The sequence below is a fragment of the Polyodon spathula genome, chromosome 19 (genome assembly GCF_017654505.1).
Source record: "Polyodon spathula isolate WHYD16114869_AA chromosome 19, ASM1765450v1, whole genome shotgun sequence".
Taxonomy (NCBI): Eukaryota; Metazoa; Chordata; class Actinopteri; order Acipenseriformes; family Polyodontidae; genus Polyodon; species Polyodon spathula.
In genome coordinates, this window is record NC_054552.1 from 3,205,452 (window position 1) to 3,222,889 (window position 17,438).

Genomic DNA, 17,438 nt, shown 5'->3' on the forward strand with positions numbered 1-17,438 from the left:
ATAGTTGAATGAAACCTGCTGAATAATGTTACGTTAACATATTGAATTAGATACCGCTTTGTAGTTTTCCATATACTTAACAAACAACTGACACAAATTTTAAAATGTGACATTTCAAAATATAGCATGAAATATTGTACTGTTATGTTTCACAAACCCTTTTCGTCTGTTTTAGGGCGGGTTAAAACGTTATTCTCAGTTTTAAAAACATACTTTAACCTACATGGGTCAATAGGGTGGATCTCAATTAAGGTGGATCACAAGTAAACCTGATATCAATCATGCAGTTATTCAATAATCAAATTAAACATCTGCTGAAGCCTGAGGGATCAATTATAATGTTTATTTTTAAATGTGAATGTGTTTAAAAAAAAAAAAAAAAAAAAAAAAACAACTGATGAGGGAACATGGGAAATCTTCAAATAACACAAAAAGAACACAAACAATAATGCGTTATATACTATACATTTCCAGAGGGCATCAATCACATTTTCATACACAAGCAAGGCAAAAGGAGCCTAACGTGTTTTGTCTGTTAATATCAGCCCTTCTTGTGAACATCGCTACATTCAGAGCACACCCAGATTGTAGTACACCGCGCTGCTGATTTAATATTTTACTGAGCCGTTGTGGTGCCCCAGTGGGGTGATACTACACTGCTACAGCAATACAACACTGCATTGGTGAATTGGGTTGGGCTTTAATGTTCTAGGTTTGATCAGTTTGTACTGGTTAAACGGGTCTGTGCTTTCTTTCATCGTTCAGTCGGATTTAGTCGGCTTTAGTTGCTAGTGCTTCACTGACAGTTAACTCGTTCTGACAGTGGGTGCGTTAAATAACTGTACTGTGGGGTTTTTCACTAAGCTGCTCTGTGCGGCTCAGTTATTAACGTACCCAGTGATTCAAGTGAAATTTAGTTTTTCAAACCAATCCCATTTCTCTTTTGTGTTTTCTTAATTACACATCCAGAGAGAGAGAGAGAGAGATTGCGTGCAGTTGATAAGAGTGCCCAGGATTTGAAAGAAGCGTGGCATATAATCCGGTGCATTTCTTCATTCTTGCAGTTTGTCAGCACATTCAGAAACGTCCCTTGAATGTTTTAACTAACTGGAAAGTTTGTATGTTTAAGGTGATCAGTGAATGGATGGGCGGCAACGTGCTACAACTTATCAGAAAGCGTGTGTTTGTTGAGGGATTCCATTGACTGCATCTGTGAATTTCTTAAACTTTGTGGACGGACTCACTGGGCAGGTGAAGGTAATTACAAATCCTTCTCAGTTGCAGCGTGTGTAGTCGTCTTACTTAGCTGGTTTTTATTCAGTTTTAAGAATCGATTGATTACTACCGTATTAAACGTACTGACCATTTAGAACATGTGAAAGAAAATAAAAACCTGATTCATTATATTTTTGAAAAAAAACAAACAAACAAGAAAACAAAAACAAAACAAAAAAAACATTGTGCCAAAATATGGTAACGTCTAACAGTTTGTGTCAAACGCATACTGCTGCCGTTTGTTTGTTTGTTTGTATTATTTTCATAATATACCAGTGTACATTTTTAGCAGCTACAGTCGGGTAGCTACAGCACAGATTTGCTTTAAAGGAGACGCTTCAATTTAAATCTAATAAAGAATTAATTAAATTTAGATTAATTTGCTATATATATATATATATATATAAATTAAACGTTAATGTAAATTAAGCACGCAGAAAGTGGCGTTCCTGGAATAGTGTTGTTATTTGGAGTTCCTGAAATTGTTTTTGTTCAAAAGCTTTTGTGCGCCCTCTGTGGGTTGTCGAAATCCTAATAGGTTTGGTCATTATAATGAAACTGATGCACTAACCGACTGTGTTTTGAATCGTTTCATATCTGGTATTTTTGAATGAAGGAAATTCTGAGAGTTTAAACCGGAGTTTCCTATTAAAGACACTGAGAGAGACTTCTATTAAAAAAAAAAATTATAAAAAGTTCTCCATAACTATTAAATCTCCTGAATTCTACGATTTTTTTTTATTCTATAAAGTACATCGATAGAGGCAATAAATTACCTGCTCAAAAAAAGATATAACAATGTTAAAAGATTACATAACCGTCACATTAATTTAAAACAAAATGTAATATAAAACAGTAATCACATGAAATGGTAACACATGCAGTTGATAATTATCCTAAAAATAGAGGATTTGTTTATTTACTTAAGGTGACTGTATATAAATGGTTCCAATGAAAAGTCAGTGATCTCTGTGAAGACATACAATCAGAGATCAACTGTAAATCACCTTTATGTGATTTTATAGTCAGTTCCTTTTTATAATTGTGCACTGCAATACCTTAAATGTCCAGCAGGTGGCAATTGTGTATATAGCTCTGTTTCATTCTGGGTTTTACTAAGACGGTGAACTCCTTTTATGATTTAATTGCACTTTGCCAACAACTTGTCATTTAGTAATATCTGCCATTTCATTTGCAATACTGTATACCTTGGTAAAAGCATAGCAAAATGCAGTAAAACATAGTAAAACAATGGTAAGTCATGCATGTGTATGGTAAAAGCGAAATGTTTCTTTGAGTGTCTATGTGTTACTATGGTGTAAAGGGTAAATTTAGCTGAGCAGTGCAGATAAATATAGCTTTGGCTCTGCAGAAGAGGAATATTATATGACAACTTAATATGACATTTCAACTATTTTCTTCAGAGATAAACATGCATATTAGGAACTTCTTTATTCTCGCACGTGCCTGTGCCAGATGTAAACACTGCTTTTTCTTTCAATGGACAGAGAGACATAATATAGTACTTTGGTTAAAGGGATGCCCATTTTAACTAGCACCAGGATGATAACCTTGCAGAATGACAGGCATGTTGTGACATTTACTTTGAAGTTTTCACTCTCCAGGTCATCTGCTTCTGTCACTCTAGCTGGTGCTGGAACCACCAGCAAGGTCAAGCAGCCCAGAAATGCTTTGTACTTAAGGTGGTCTTGTTGCAATTGTTTCCTTTATTGGCTTTGTTAACCTATCAGCATTTATCACATTTGTATTAAAGTTTCTCATATCCGTTATCATGTTTCTCTTCAATAACGTTAGTGTTTGCTGAGAGATTGATAATATTTACTTTGTATGTGTTTTGCTCTAACAGGGTTTCCACATCAATATGTTTGCTTCTTGTCATTCTCACTTGGAACCTTTTTTTTCCTTTGCTTTGCTGGTGACTGGTAATAGTTGAGTATGCACGTGTTTGCTTGAATTCATGAATGGTATTCCTTGTACCAGCATCACAATCACCACGCATGACTAACAGTAGCATCTTAAAACCATTGCTGGTCATTTTCTGTATAGCCACTTATCTACAGTAAGAGTGTATATAATTGTCAGATCTTCAAAAAGTAAGAACTGGGTGTAAGTAAAAAAAATTGAATCTTAAAAAACTGCTGTTACAGTATACATACATATATATATATATATATATATATATATATATATATATATATATATATATATATATATATATATATATATATATATATATAAAATTAACTACAGTATTTATTATTTTAAGACACAGGAAGCGCTTCCTTGTCTGTGATTACTCACTTACTGAATTAGATTTTTATTACGCCGGGTACTGGTACAGCTAATGCTTCTCGAAAGTTCCCTTGAATGATTTTACTTAACACATTTTGTTTTGTTGTTGAAATCCAACGGTCCACTAACACCAGGTGGAACTGGGGCGTTATAGTCAGACAACTCTTTTTTTCATTCTTTTCTTCTAAGCGCGGTGTCACGCAAATAGGAGTGGCGATGGATGAAGGTAAAAACAGGCAAAAGTCCTCTGTTTGTATATACCAGTAAGCGCAAGACCCGAGGGGGCTAATCATCTGGTACAGTGCTCTGACACTTAGTAACAGAAAAGCGAGGCGCCTGAGCTGAACCGTGGAGTAGGGTTTTAGAGGACACGGGCTATCATGGATAAAAATGGAACTGAACATCAGAAAACATGCCAGGATAATGGATCCAGGCGAGCACGTAAGTGCAAATTACATATTCTCATGTTTCGAGATTATAAAAATCATCTGTATTTTAATGATCTACATCCTTTTTGTCATTTTCCATGTCAGTGTGTGTGTCCTGTTTTAATTCTGAGAAAAAAGGTCATGTTAACATTAAAATGAACTAAAAAGGTAGATAGATACAGTATTTATTTATTTTTTTGTTTGTTTTTGTTTTTTAATTCTGTATGTCAATTTGGATAGAGGATTAAAGGGATACTTTTATGTGGATAATCTGAACATATTTAATTATTTTTTTGGCTTTGTAAGTAAAACAGTAATAACGATAATAATACAATGAGGCAATTATAAAACATTAACTTTATCGGATATAAACAGATGTCAATGTTTGCCTAGTTAGTACCGTTATGTATCCGAATTATTAGACCGCAGGAAGTTCCTTTCTAACTTTGTTTTTTTTTCTTTCTTTTTCACTTTGATTCCCACGGAGACTCATTCTAATCCCGCTGTATGCTTTTTTAAGCTGCCAAACATTTTATTGGACTCTATCCCATCATTATAAAAGTAACAGCGAACATAAGGGGGTTTTGAAAACTGAGCCATACGCGCGCACGGACTCAGATATATCAGTTTGATAGAAAACAGCTGGATTTTTCTCCAGCAGCTTCTTTTGTTTTTATTTTCAAGAGAATATTCATGATTTGGGTCTGGGTCAGGATTCAAGCAGAAACATTATTCTGCAGGGATTACGTACACCGATTTGGTTGTTGTGTTTCTTATAAGTGCGCAATACCACACAAAAGTACCAAAACAGATCTAAACCAATGGAACATAAAACCAACATATATACATGTGAAGGAGACATTCATTTATCTACAGCATGTATCAGGTCTTTTTTCTTCAATATTTAAATAATAATAATCTATATTTTATAGACTATTGTAGCTAAAGTCATTGGAGCGTTGGAAAACTTTTTTTTTTTTTTTTAGATGGTAAACAGGGTTTTAATTGGAATACTCGGCGCGTTTATTTCTAGATTTGTGTTTAAAAAAAGGGTTATTGTTTTTTAAAATTCCATCATAAAAGTTCCCCACAGTAAAAGGATAGCAATGTGTAATAAAGCACAGTGAAAGCATGTCAAAGAATTGTAAAGAATAGCGAAGCATGGGAAAACGTATTAATATACATGGCAAACCAGGGTAGACTATGGTAAATGCATAGTAGAACCATGATAAAACTGCAAAAATACTGTGGTAAACTTTTATAAGTTCCCTGGTGTCATCCTGTTATAAATTCATAAACATTTATAGCCTATAAACTTCAGAAAGCCATTATATAGCATCAGTAGTTTGAGCTTGTGAAGTCAGGGGATACAATCCCAAAACACAAAGGATTCCCCATATTCCCCTGTTGCTTAAACATAAAACCATGGCTTTGAGACATACATGTTTTGTCAGTCGTTACTATGCATACATGGCTCTAATATAACCATTTACACTTAAAAGATGAAGCTATCCATACAATAAAATTGATCAGCTGCAAGGTTGCATCAACATGTTTTTATAGTTCAATGACTGAATAAACTGTTCACCAGAGATTCATCCTGCAGTCCTTAGGGTCTAAACACATTATCTGTTCTTCACTAGATATTGTGATGAACCCCAGAGGGCCTTTGTACTTGTAATAAACAGAAACCCTGTTAGGTTTAGGCTATTGACTATACAGACTTTTACAATGTGTAATAAAATATGGATTATTCTGACAAGTAATCCTTCACACATCTAGACAAAATGTGATTTAACTTTATCTTTGCCAAGTTTCTGTGTGTAAAAAGGTCCCAAAGAAACTACCAGTGGTACCAAGTACCCAATTAAAAGCTTGTGAAAGCTCCCACTGCTGCTGTTTGCAGTGGTGGTTAAGGGAATATAACAACTCTACAGATCTCAGTTATAGGCAGTATACAGTGCATGTAATTAAACAACCTGCAATAAAACACATTTACACTATTTGGCTATGGTGGCTATATGCTATGCAAAAAAAAAAACAACATTAAAATTGTGTTACTGCAGTTATCTGAAACCTCTCCACTTCATTGGGGATCTAATTACCTCTTAATGTAAAGATCTGTTGACAGACACATTTGCCCCAGTGTATTTCAACTAGTAAACCGTTTGAATGACAATAAGTGTAAGATAATTCAGCTGTTTGTCAGTGTTATCACAAATCTTGAAGATGATTTTAGTTCAATATGTATTGATGTTACAGATATTTAAAAAGAAAAAAAAGCTTCTTTGGTATTGAGCAATAAAACCCCTTTCTGATCAATAAAGCTTAATGCCTAATGCCTTATTGGGGAGTTCTAAAGACTTTGACTTATATAGCCCCAACTTGTCACTTCTCTAAATGCATTACATATTTATGTGCACTCGAATGGCTGGATGATGTGATTTGTTAATTTAGAATCTCTAGCTTCCTGGAACAGGGTTTAAATATAGTGAGAAATTAAATCTGGATTGCAGGACTCTATTAATCATTCGGGTCATTAAAAATACAAAGAAAAACGTGCTAGTGCTGGCGACATTTAAATAAATGGCATCTGGGCTAAAAATACACATATTAAGTTAAATATAACCCAGCTGAAGATATTGGCTGAACCAGTTAAAAGTTAACGTTGTAGCCAGAATTGATTTTTAGACAGTCTTTGGCTGGAATTCAGCTTGCTGTGTTGATAGAAAGTTCATTTCAAATTATAAATATACTGTATGTTTGGGCTGATGATGGGCTGCAAATTTAAGTGCAAGATTTACAAATTCTGAACTGCATTTAGGAAGTACCTTTCCACTTAGAGTATAGCACCATGGCATAGGTGCTTCTTAATCCCAACTTTCCTATGCTCTCCAATCTGGTAATTGTTGTCCAAATTGTGTTTTTCTAAATGGGCTTATGATGTATGAAAAACTCTTTGCACCCGGAGATAGATGAATCGCCTGAACCAAATTAACCGTGATTTAAATAAGCCATGCATGGATTCATTGCACAAGGATGGGAGATTGTCAGAAACTTGAAAGATGGGTGGGAAGTAATTTCTGGGTAGAACAGATAAAGTAGGTGGCTAATGAGGTTTGAAGTGAAGCTAATGAACGAACACAGGACATTGCCATAGTGATCTATTAGACTTCAGTGTTCTCAATTCTTTACAAGGGTTACATTTTCAAAACTAGTGTTTGGTTGTGGATAAGGGAATTAGTTGCTTTTTTGACCTAGCTGAGTGGTAGAATGAGATGAGGGTTAGTTGGAATGCGTTTGGTTTTCTGTATGTTGTCACATCTTTTTTTTTTTTCTTTTTTTTGGTGAAAAGTAAAGTGTAATAAATGAAGGTCTGCTCAGTGAAGACAGCTAATTTAGTCCTATGAAGGTTAATGCTAAGAATCTAGTTGCTGGCTTATCAGCAGGTCATTCTAAGCCAAGCACTTCTGAGTTCTCAGCTACCCACAGGCAGAACTGCTAAAGAAGCCCACTGAAGTGTGAACTTTAGAACACAACCCAAGCTGTGCCCTACACTTTATACATTAATTTGGATGTTTCTGGGGCAGGTGCTCTTTGTACAATGCAAGTCAGATACACTTGTTAAAACAGTAACAATAATGCATCTGACCATCGGGTGGCACTGTGTACAATACTGGCAAGAATTCAAGGTAAATACATGTAAGGTTAACTGGGATAGGATTTCAGCCATAAGCCAGTCAATTACGAATAATAAAAATTTCAAGGGCCCAGCAAAGCATTTTTATTATCAGTAATTCATATTATCAGGAGTCTAAGCCAAACGCCTAGTCAGTTTTTTATTGAAGTTACAGTAACACCGAAATCAAAGTTACATTTCAGAAAAGTGAAAAGTATTGTACATTTGAAAGTACCATGCATTTATTTATATATTATTTTGTCTTCATCCCTGTCCTAACCAAACCATTTACCATAGTTTTTTTTTTCAGAGTACTTTTGAACATAATATTGGATAACATGAGAATCATTCATTTACTTTTTTGTAGAGAGGTTTTGTTATGTAGGAGGTAGAAGAAACAATTCTATTAAGAAACCAGATGGAACAGGTTTAAAATAATGCAGTTTACATGTTGCACCATGTGCTGATATCATCTGTAAACACTCTTAATTGTTCGTTAGTGAAACTCTATAACCCCTGTGTCTCATTACATTACCCAAAAGACTAATAGTCTTAAGGAATAATCGCCTTTCAAAGCATTGTTGCTTAACCTAACCTACCAGTACTAGAATTAATTAATATCATAAAAACACAAATTCAACTGGTAAGTTCAACATGGTAAAGTTAATAATAAATGTTATTACTTAACTGCTCATTGAATGTGTCATTGTCATGTAACGTGATATGTAATGAAGCTTGTTTGAAGGGTTTGGCTGTGGTGATTCATGAACGTTTTCCTGTTTCTTCATCCTTGCAGGTAGAGGTAACTCTGTTCACACCATCTCAGGGGTGGTCCTTGACGAATTACAGAAAGCTTCCATGATGAAGAGAAATGAGAAATATGGTTCTTTACCTCTTCGAGAAAAACAGGTGGACATCATTAAGATCAAGGCCATTGAGGACATTGGATATGTCCAAACAGATGCCATGGTAAGTCAGCTGTGGGACATCAAGAGCTGATATGGTTTGAAATGACCTCAACCTAGAGCTCAAGGTGCTATGTCTTTAAAATATTTAAAAACAATAATAAGCGAATGTTTGTCCTACTGTGGTATGCAGAGAGCAGCTTCATCAGATGTTATTCTGAACATTGAAGTATTTATTTTCAAGCACAGTCAGGCACTGAACTATAAATACACTGTATTTTGTTTATATTTGTGGACTATGGAGTTTGTTGATAATAATGAAAAAGTAACGCCCATTTACTTCTAATGATGTTTGTTTTCATTTTGATTAGCTCTTATTACAAATACCCTAATCTGTTGTTGTGTTTTTTATACACTATGTGCTTAGGTGCTTTGGACTGAGTTTAGAAGCTACTCCTCAGTTCTAGTTACAGTCAAGACATATGTAGTATAGAGTAGATCAGCCACAGTGTCTTTATGTTAGTAAGAACCAGCACCATCTAGTGAACAGCTGCAGTGGTTTGCTTCTGCATTGTTGTCTTTGGCAGATCTAGCCTGTGATTCGTATATCGATGGCTGGCAACTAGAACTGAAGAATAGATTTAGGTGGTGTTAAAGCACCACTCCAAAAAAACAAAACATTGTTAGTCTAAGTAAAGAAGTTAGTGTCATCGCATTCTCCTACACCTGACTCTGTTCATACCACACTGATAAGGGTCTTTAGGGACGAGAATTCTGCCATTCCCTTTTCTCACCAAATCATTAATAAAGAACACCTGGAACTTTTCCTGAAATCTGTAGAGTAACAGACCTGCAAAGTGCTTTGCTGCATGCACAGTAACAAGCAGCAATACTTTGCTACCGAGAACAAGCTTGCTCAGTCGCAGTGTCAGATAATTGGCATTCTGAATGGCTTCTACTTATTGCAGCATTAATTAGTTTGTTTAATATTGTTAGTTTCAATTCAGCAACTGGTACTGTAGAAAACTTTTTTTATTATCCTTGTCGGTTTTTTTATATTAGACTTTCTCTGCCTGCCAAAACATGATTAGTATTGAAATGCTGAAAACTGCTTCAAAAACCTTGCTAAAATGCTCTAATAAACAATGTAAAATTGATATGCTATCATTTATCAAACATACCCATGTGTGTTTTCGCTGTCTGTGTTTGCATAAGGGTATTCAGACTACAGTAAGGTTATACTGTTTGGGTCATCTGTCAACCTTGGTACCCATTTAAGATTATTAACAGAAAATAACTGTTGATTTAGAACTTGTCCCCTTAGGCATGAACCATTAGCTTTAACATCTGTCTGTTTGACAGTGAAAATGATAAAAGCATGGCATTAAAGGCATATTTTTGTTTAATTGTATTTACAAGATGAAACATACAGAAATGTAAGCTATTTTAGTAGAAAGTGGAAACGCATGTGGCGCATTCCTCAAAGCCATGTTCACACTTTACTGCTTCAGAAGTAAAGGAGTAACTAAGAACGTTGGTAAGTGTGAGTGGAACAAGGATCAGATTGGGTTTCATCCTGACCTAGTCTAGGCTGTAGAGAGCACAATGCTGTTGGTATTGAAGAGAGTTGTTGAGCAATGAATGAAGTGAAGTGGCAGGGATTATAAGGCAAACCTGAATATGGTGTCCAACAAGTGTACTATATTATCAATGGACTGTAACTTTTTAAATAATATAAGCCCCACATTTTACCCTGCACAGATATTTTCATTATAGCTCATTTCAGACCACATTACACATTGCTTTTCCATACTTAACTCCACTGTATAGCTAATGTTTTTTTTTCTTTTTCTTTTTTATTATTGGATGAAAACGGGCCTTAATGACTCCTTTAAATGCTTAGTAAACTGTATTCTTCAGTACTGTGTTATAATGGCCAGTTTAATATTGACCTATGAGTTGTAAAAAGTAATCTGTATTGTGTGCAATATGATAAACAAGGAGAAAGCAATAAAGATAATAACTCTTTGTTCTGAGATTACACATGCCAGGGGGATGTTGGGACACAAATCTCAATCGGGAAGATTATTATTAAACGAACTAGATACCAGTTCTAAAAGAGCTTAAGAAACTTTTAGTTTATTACAGAATGTTAGGTTACTTACCGTAACCCTGGTTCCCTGAAAGAGAAGATGACCACCAATGACATTATGTGTGGGATATGCCTGCCCATTGGGTAGGTATCGCTGAGCTCTCTGTACCAGAGCTGCCGATAGGCCCCTTCCTGGGATGACGCTTTCGGTCCCGCCTATCAAGGGATTAAAACTGTCATCCTAAGGATGCCATTGTCCTAGCTACACTGGGAGGAGGAAATTCAATCTCTCATCTTCCGATGTAGAAAATTGATGTGGACTCCAGTGCCACAGACTGGTTGATGTGACAGGCTTTGGTCACCTTGGGGAGGAAAGCAGGGACAGTGCACAGACACACCCTGCTGCCATCTTCCTAAATGCGCATTCAGGAGCTGTGCATCGACTGTGACTGCAGCTCAAGGATCTACTTAGCAGAGGCCAGACACATAGCCGAAACCTGTCCGGTTCTGGGTGCCAAAGAGTGCCTCTCGCCTGACTGAGGAGATCCATGAGCCGATGGTGAGTGTCGCACTTTGGATGTTGGTTGAATGCATTGAGTCACGTTTGTAGCGGGCGCATGCGAAATAGACCCAGCTGAATGGCTGATGTGGATGTGGCCATCAGACCCAACAGTTTCTGGAACAATAGGAAGGTGACCTGCGACCCCTGTCGAAACAGGTAGAGGCAACCCTGGATAGATGCAACTCTGTCGTCCGACAGGTATACGAGCATTGTACTGGAGTCCAGCCAGAGCCCCAAGTACGTCGTGCACTGAACCGGTGTAAGTCGACTCTTTGCATCGTTGATGGGACGCCTGCGCGTCGGGGATGTCCAGCAGGGGATCCTGGGTCAGTTCATGGAGGAGGAACTCCAGGAGCCACCGACGGTCAGGCCACTGAGGATCCGGATCTCACCATCATGGCACTCTCCAACCTGTTTTCCCTTACCAGGTGCTGAACAGCCACACAGATACTGCAGGCCATCTACCTCTCGAGGGCCAAGGTGGCATTTTGGACGCCCAAACACCGCATACGGAGGGTATGCCATGTATCGTGCAGCAGTCTGTCCGTGCACTAGCGCTGTAGCAGTCCCACTACAGCTGCCAGATGGTGGCTGGGGGAATCACTCGACAGTGACAGCTCATTTTTATCAACACGCTCAGCTCAACACAGAGGTCTTACCGTTCCGTCTTTAGAAGAAACAGGTCAGAACGCGTCATCCCAGGAAGGGGCCTATCGGCAGCTCTGGTATAGAGAGCTCAGCAACACCTACCCAATGGGCAGGCATATCCCATACATTATGTTGTTGGTGGTCATCTTTGAATTGAATGGGAACAGGAAACCAAGTAGAGTCAAGGCAAGTTACTGAACAAAAGCAAACTTTAAAACATGGTTATACTATAGGCCTCTTAAAGGTTAAGAAGCATAGGTATATAATACTTGGTATTGGAAGTAGGGTTGAGCAGTTCAGGAAATAACCCTTAAAATAAACTGGTTTAATATTAATTTACATTTTTAAAAAAGCCCTGTAAATATTGCATCTGGGCAAAGGGTTAATTTACTATTTTCAGAAAACTCTGTTGCTGTGCTGCAAATGCATTTTACAATTGTTGGTAGATCTATGAGAAAACAGATTTTCTGTATCAATGGGCCAGTGTCTCTCAAAATGAAATAACAGGGTGGAGGAAAGCTACAGCATAACTGAGACTGAACTCTTCAAGAGTTTAGATTGCGACTTTATATTTCTGTCTAATATTAGCTCTTGGTTTTACCGTCTCAAGTAACGCACACTATACAGTACGGAGAGTCCAACCCGCAGCAAGGGTATACCTTGCAAGCCCAGTGACGATTTGATAGAGCTCCAGCAGAGAAAGGGGTCCTGTTTTAATTCCAGGAATCATCCTGGTGATGGGAAGACATGGCAACTGTTGAACCTGAAAGCTTTGGGATTTCTGTTCACCCAACGTCCAAACACAAAGATTTATTAAGGGATGTTGTTTTTCATGGAAAGTTTAATGTAAGTAATGCATGTAAAGTTTAAGCTTAACCTTGTAAAGTTGCCAATTAGAAGTCTTTGTAAGCAAACACTGTTATAATACTAGTATAAATAAAAACATGGTTTTGAGCAAAGCGTGCGGGTGTTTGCAATTTTTATGTATCAGTTTGTTACCTATCTGCACGCACTATTTTTAAACAGCAAAACACTAAAATAGATTGGTTTGTGTAATTTAATGAGTTTTGGTTGATAATCCAGATAAAGATAGTTTTTATGTTGTAGGCTATGTTGTGCTGAAGTATAAAAACGAGTAATTTGTGCAGATAAATACAAACATTATATAATATAATTATAATTAATGTTAACCATGCAGCCACCTGTTACTAGATAACTATATATAACTATATAGCCTGGGATAACTTTACAAGTACCAACCTGTTTATAACTTGATAATGGTACATCTAAAGCCACGGAACCTTGTGATTTATTTTTTATGTATTTATTTTTTTATGAATAGTGAAATTATTAAATAAATGTTGAGCCTGGTTTAAAATATATCTGTTATGATGGAGCCTGCGAAAATGTAATCTGCCTAGTGTCAACCGGGTAGCAGTGTGTAGGTATGTGTATAACACTAACAAAAGCGTTCTGCTTGGACATTATGGCATCGCAGAAGCCTTAATCTCAGTTCTATTAACTACATTTTGTGAATAACATAAAAACAATAGCTACCTTCTCTAAAATGTAATAATATTATTCAATAAATAAAGGAAACTCATAATAACAACAAAGGCAACTGAAGCCCTTTGTTCAGAAAGGAAATCTGTGTTTAAAATTTCAGTACTAGCACTTTACCAGATTAATATCACTAAACTGGAAATAAAATAAGCTTTTATTTATTAATTAAAAGCCTCCAAATATTGTTTTATTTATTTATTTATTTATTTTTAGGCATTTAGTATGAATGTAAAATTAATAAACGTCTAATGAAATTCGAATGCATTGCCATTGGTATCAAATTTACCTAAGCCCTGCAGTAACTCGTGCTGGTCAATTATGCATTTTCAGCTTGAAATGTAAAAAAATTAAAAAATAAAAGAAAGTCAGTTCCATGTCAAAACTGAGATAGTGCAGGCATTCCATGTGATGCGGTTTGTGAAAAATGGTCACAGAGTCCTGTGTTTTACTGGGTTGAAAAATCAGGGTGGAATTCAGTCACATCGTTTTGAAGCCTACATTAAAAAAAAAAAAAAAAACCTCTATAGTTAACCAACTTGTTCTGCAAGATTCTTTACTTTATTTTTCTCCTCCTGCCTCCCACAGATTTTAAACTCTATGGTTCCTGAACAGGACTCCAGCTGCCAACAAGGCTTGTACTTCCAAGATGGGAGCAGGAGGGTGGATTACATTCTTACCTACCAGATCAAGAAATCAGGGGCCTTCAGGAAACAGCCGACGCGCCACGGAGACAATGCCTGTAACCGTTCCACCAAGAAAGACCAGCCTCTCCCAAGCAAGAAAAATGACCCTGAGATTGGAGAACAGGACCTCAGTATGGATTACCACGAGGATGACAAGCGATTCCGCAGGGAAGAGTTTGAAGGCAACCTCTTGGAGGCTGGCCTAGAACTGGAGAAGGACGAAGATGTAAATATGTTTTGCTTTCTTCATTTTTTTGTTTCACTTTTAGAAATATGGGTTGTATCCTTTATAATTCCACAACAGCCAACAAAGTGAACAGTCTGCTTTTTGCAATGGGGTGATGATCAGCACATTTTTTTCTTTGAGCTGAGGTCAGCTTGTTTGCTGTCACCACAACAGTAAAAAACAGACAAAAGATGTATTGTATATATGGTACCCATACTTATTAGCTGGCTGATAGACATGAGCTAAATTAGCTAATCTTATCTGTTTCATAATGTCAGAGTTGCACTAAATTGTTCAGATTTCTGACTAGTGTGGTGTGACATGAGAAGAGATTAGGGATCAAAAATATAAAAGTACAGTGTATGATTGATTTTTAATCAATTTGCAGAAGTTTAACATTCTAATGCAGCTGCCATACCATCTTTGGACAAGTGTTTTTTCTTGAATTAAGTTTCCATGGCTTTAGAACGTGCAGATGCAAAACTGGACCTATTTCTGTGAATGAGATAGGGAGATGTGTTTTGTTGTTCTCCTGTTGTTCGGGTCTGGTAAGAAGGCATGCATGGAGACAAGTTATCAAAACACGTAGGAAGAGAATTTTGTAGGTTTAAAAGGTGTTGGGTCAGGTATGATCAAGGCATTCAGGTTCCTAAAAAAAACGTCCATGCACAAAACTTAAACAGTGAGTATTTTAATCATATAATATGTGCTGAGCCTGTGTTTGTATTAGTACTTGAATCTTTGCATGTGTGGGCACAAGACATTCTGACACAGCGATATCTCCCAACACATCGTAGTGTCAGTGACATGGATTTGATGTTCACAGTGTAGCAGTGTGGAAATTGGAGTCCTGTTGTGTATCTAGTGGGGCTTTCTGTTGCTTGATGTCCTACTCTCTGGAGCTTTTATGTAGAAACTCAAGATTGAGCATTTGGTGCAATTTCATCTTCCCTGTTTGGTTCAAAACCGTTGCATTCGCCCCAGAGTACCATAACCTCTCAGCTTGTCTTTTTAGTTAGTGACTCAGGGATTATACATCAGCTTTATCAACTTTATCAATCTCTCACAAATGCTCTTCATCTAATCTGCTTTCCATCTAGTTAATCAATGATGATACAACATTTTGATCTTTCCTTCACCAGGGGAGGTAACCCCAGTGTTATTTCTTTTAGATTTCTGTGAATGGTGTGAAAGTTTTCTCATTAATGTTGATCTATTCCATGTGAAACTCACATTATGAGATTACGAGCAATCAGTGGAACGAACGGTGATGGAATCAGTGAAGCATTGTTTAATGCCTGGGAATTTCCTATGGGATTCGGAAATGTATTTCGTTCATCCACTAGAGCAAAAGTATTGCAGGGGGATAGATTAATGGTTACACTGTGGTATACCAGATATACTTGGAATTAGACATCACTCTGAGAGATCTAGTGAGGCCTCATGGGTGTTTTGCCAACTTGGCCATTAACTTGTTTCACGGGTCTTCAAACAATAACAAACTGTGACTGAACACCTGCAGACTGATTCCAGTATCTTCACTAATAGCACAACAACCCCAGTACTGTAAATAACTCTTACATGTTTCACTGGACTGGTTTGCTTTAAACGTATGTTACAAAATCACATTTTGCCTTGTTTCAGTTTTTAACTTGGTTAATAATTTAATAATGGTCAGAGAGTACTTATTAATTTATTTTATTAAACACATTTTTTAAATTCATTTTCCAATTTTTTTCCACTGCTGCAACCCCTGAACTAACTTGGGAGAGATGAAGACGAGCACTTGTGTCCTCTGAAATGTGTGCCGTCAGCCGTCCGCTATTTTTTTTGCTCGACAAGCCCACCGTGCAGCCATATTCAGAACTTACAGTGTCAGTTCTCGCAGTTCTGAATTGCGTACAGGCCAGCCTGCAGGTGCCCAGACAGCCACAGGGGTCACTGGTGTGCAGTGACCCGAGGACTCCCCTGCCGACCTAACCCCTACCCTGCCTGGGCAGCATTTGGCCAACGTGCGCCGCCCCCTGGAAACTCCTTTCCACGTCGGCTGTAGCATAACTTGGATTCGAACCGACTATCTCCAAGCTATAGAGCAGAGTGTACATTTTTAAACTGTCGCACAACTTCTGGTGAGGCTGGAAATAAGGGCAAGGTATTTTGGTCATTTCTAGCAAATACAAACATCTGATTTTTGTATCCGAATACATGTCAAGAAATATTTGTTTGAATATTCGGATATTTATCCCATCACTAACTAAAAGTGCTCAAGCGCTATTTTTTCTTAATATGAATAAAAATTGCACACTGTAAATAGCCTATATTATACGCCATGAACTACAATGTATGTATAAAGCGCAATTTTACATGTCAACCATGCAATACAGGTGGTCTTTTTTACAGAAAGGGAGGGCATTTTGATGATTAATCCTAATTTTATATCTTGTGAGCTACATTTAAATGAGGTTAATTCAAGGCAGACTTTCCATATTAGATATTCAGATCATTGGAGCGCATGTTGATATGACTCAATTTGTTTACAGGAGAGATTAAATTGAACTAATTAGCATCTGGAATCATTTCTACGGAAGTGTAGGAAACTTAAAAAGGTATATTCATTATGTAACCAGCAAACTACTCTGCAGGCTGATGTAAAGGCAGACATGATTGAACATAATGTGGTGTAATGATGACTACGTGCATGTGATCACATTTAAATATGTTTGTTGACATGAGCCAGTACCTAATGCATGCACTCTTGAGGTCTCTCAGAGCTTTTCTAATCATCATTGATGGTGGTTTTGTAGCCCGATATTGGAGTACTATTTTTTAAGTTTAATCAACTTAAATGGCCTTTAAATTAATTAAAAAAAAAAAAAAAATGGAAACTACAGGAATTTCCATGTGTCCCAAGTGAATGGATAACAAAATGCTCCTTCTGTAAACGTTCTCAACGTGCATTTAGCAGAAATGTGTACCCAGACCAAATTCCTTAATGGTATTTTCTGTTCATAAAAGGTTTAACGAAGCACAGTGATTGTGCTCTGATTTGTGGCTGGAATTGGAT

The 17,438-nt window shown here is 36.9% G+C and overlaps 1 protein-coding gene across 7 annotated transcripts in view; it reads left to right on the forward strand.

The window, feature by feature from the left end:
* Positions 1 to 1,114: 1,114 nt before the first annotated feature.
* LOC121294852 (anoctamin-1-like) overlaps positions 1,115 to 17,438 on the forward strand; it is a 47,356-nt gene continuing 31,032 nt past the window's right edge. For 4 of the 7 annotated variants that reach the window (XM_041218987.1, XM_041218988.1, XM_041218989.1 and 1 more), the window contains exons 1-3: positions 3,627 to 4,029; positions 8,492 to 8,664; positions 14,051 to 14,374. In XM_041218987.1, the coding sequence (XP_041074921.1) occupies positions 3,969 to 4,029; positions 8,492 to 8,664; positions 14,051 to 14,374 (558 nt within the window). In that variant the 5' untranslated portion in view covers positions 3,627 to 3,968. Of the gene's footprint in view, positions 1,258 to 3,626; positions 4,030 to 8,491; positions 8,665 to 12,237; positions 12,749 to 14,050; positions 14,375 to 17,438 lie in introns of those variants that run through there. The other 3 variants (XM_041218986.1, XM_041218991.1, XM_041218992.1) reach the window with 3 other exon arrangements.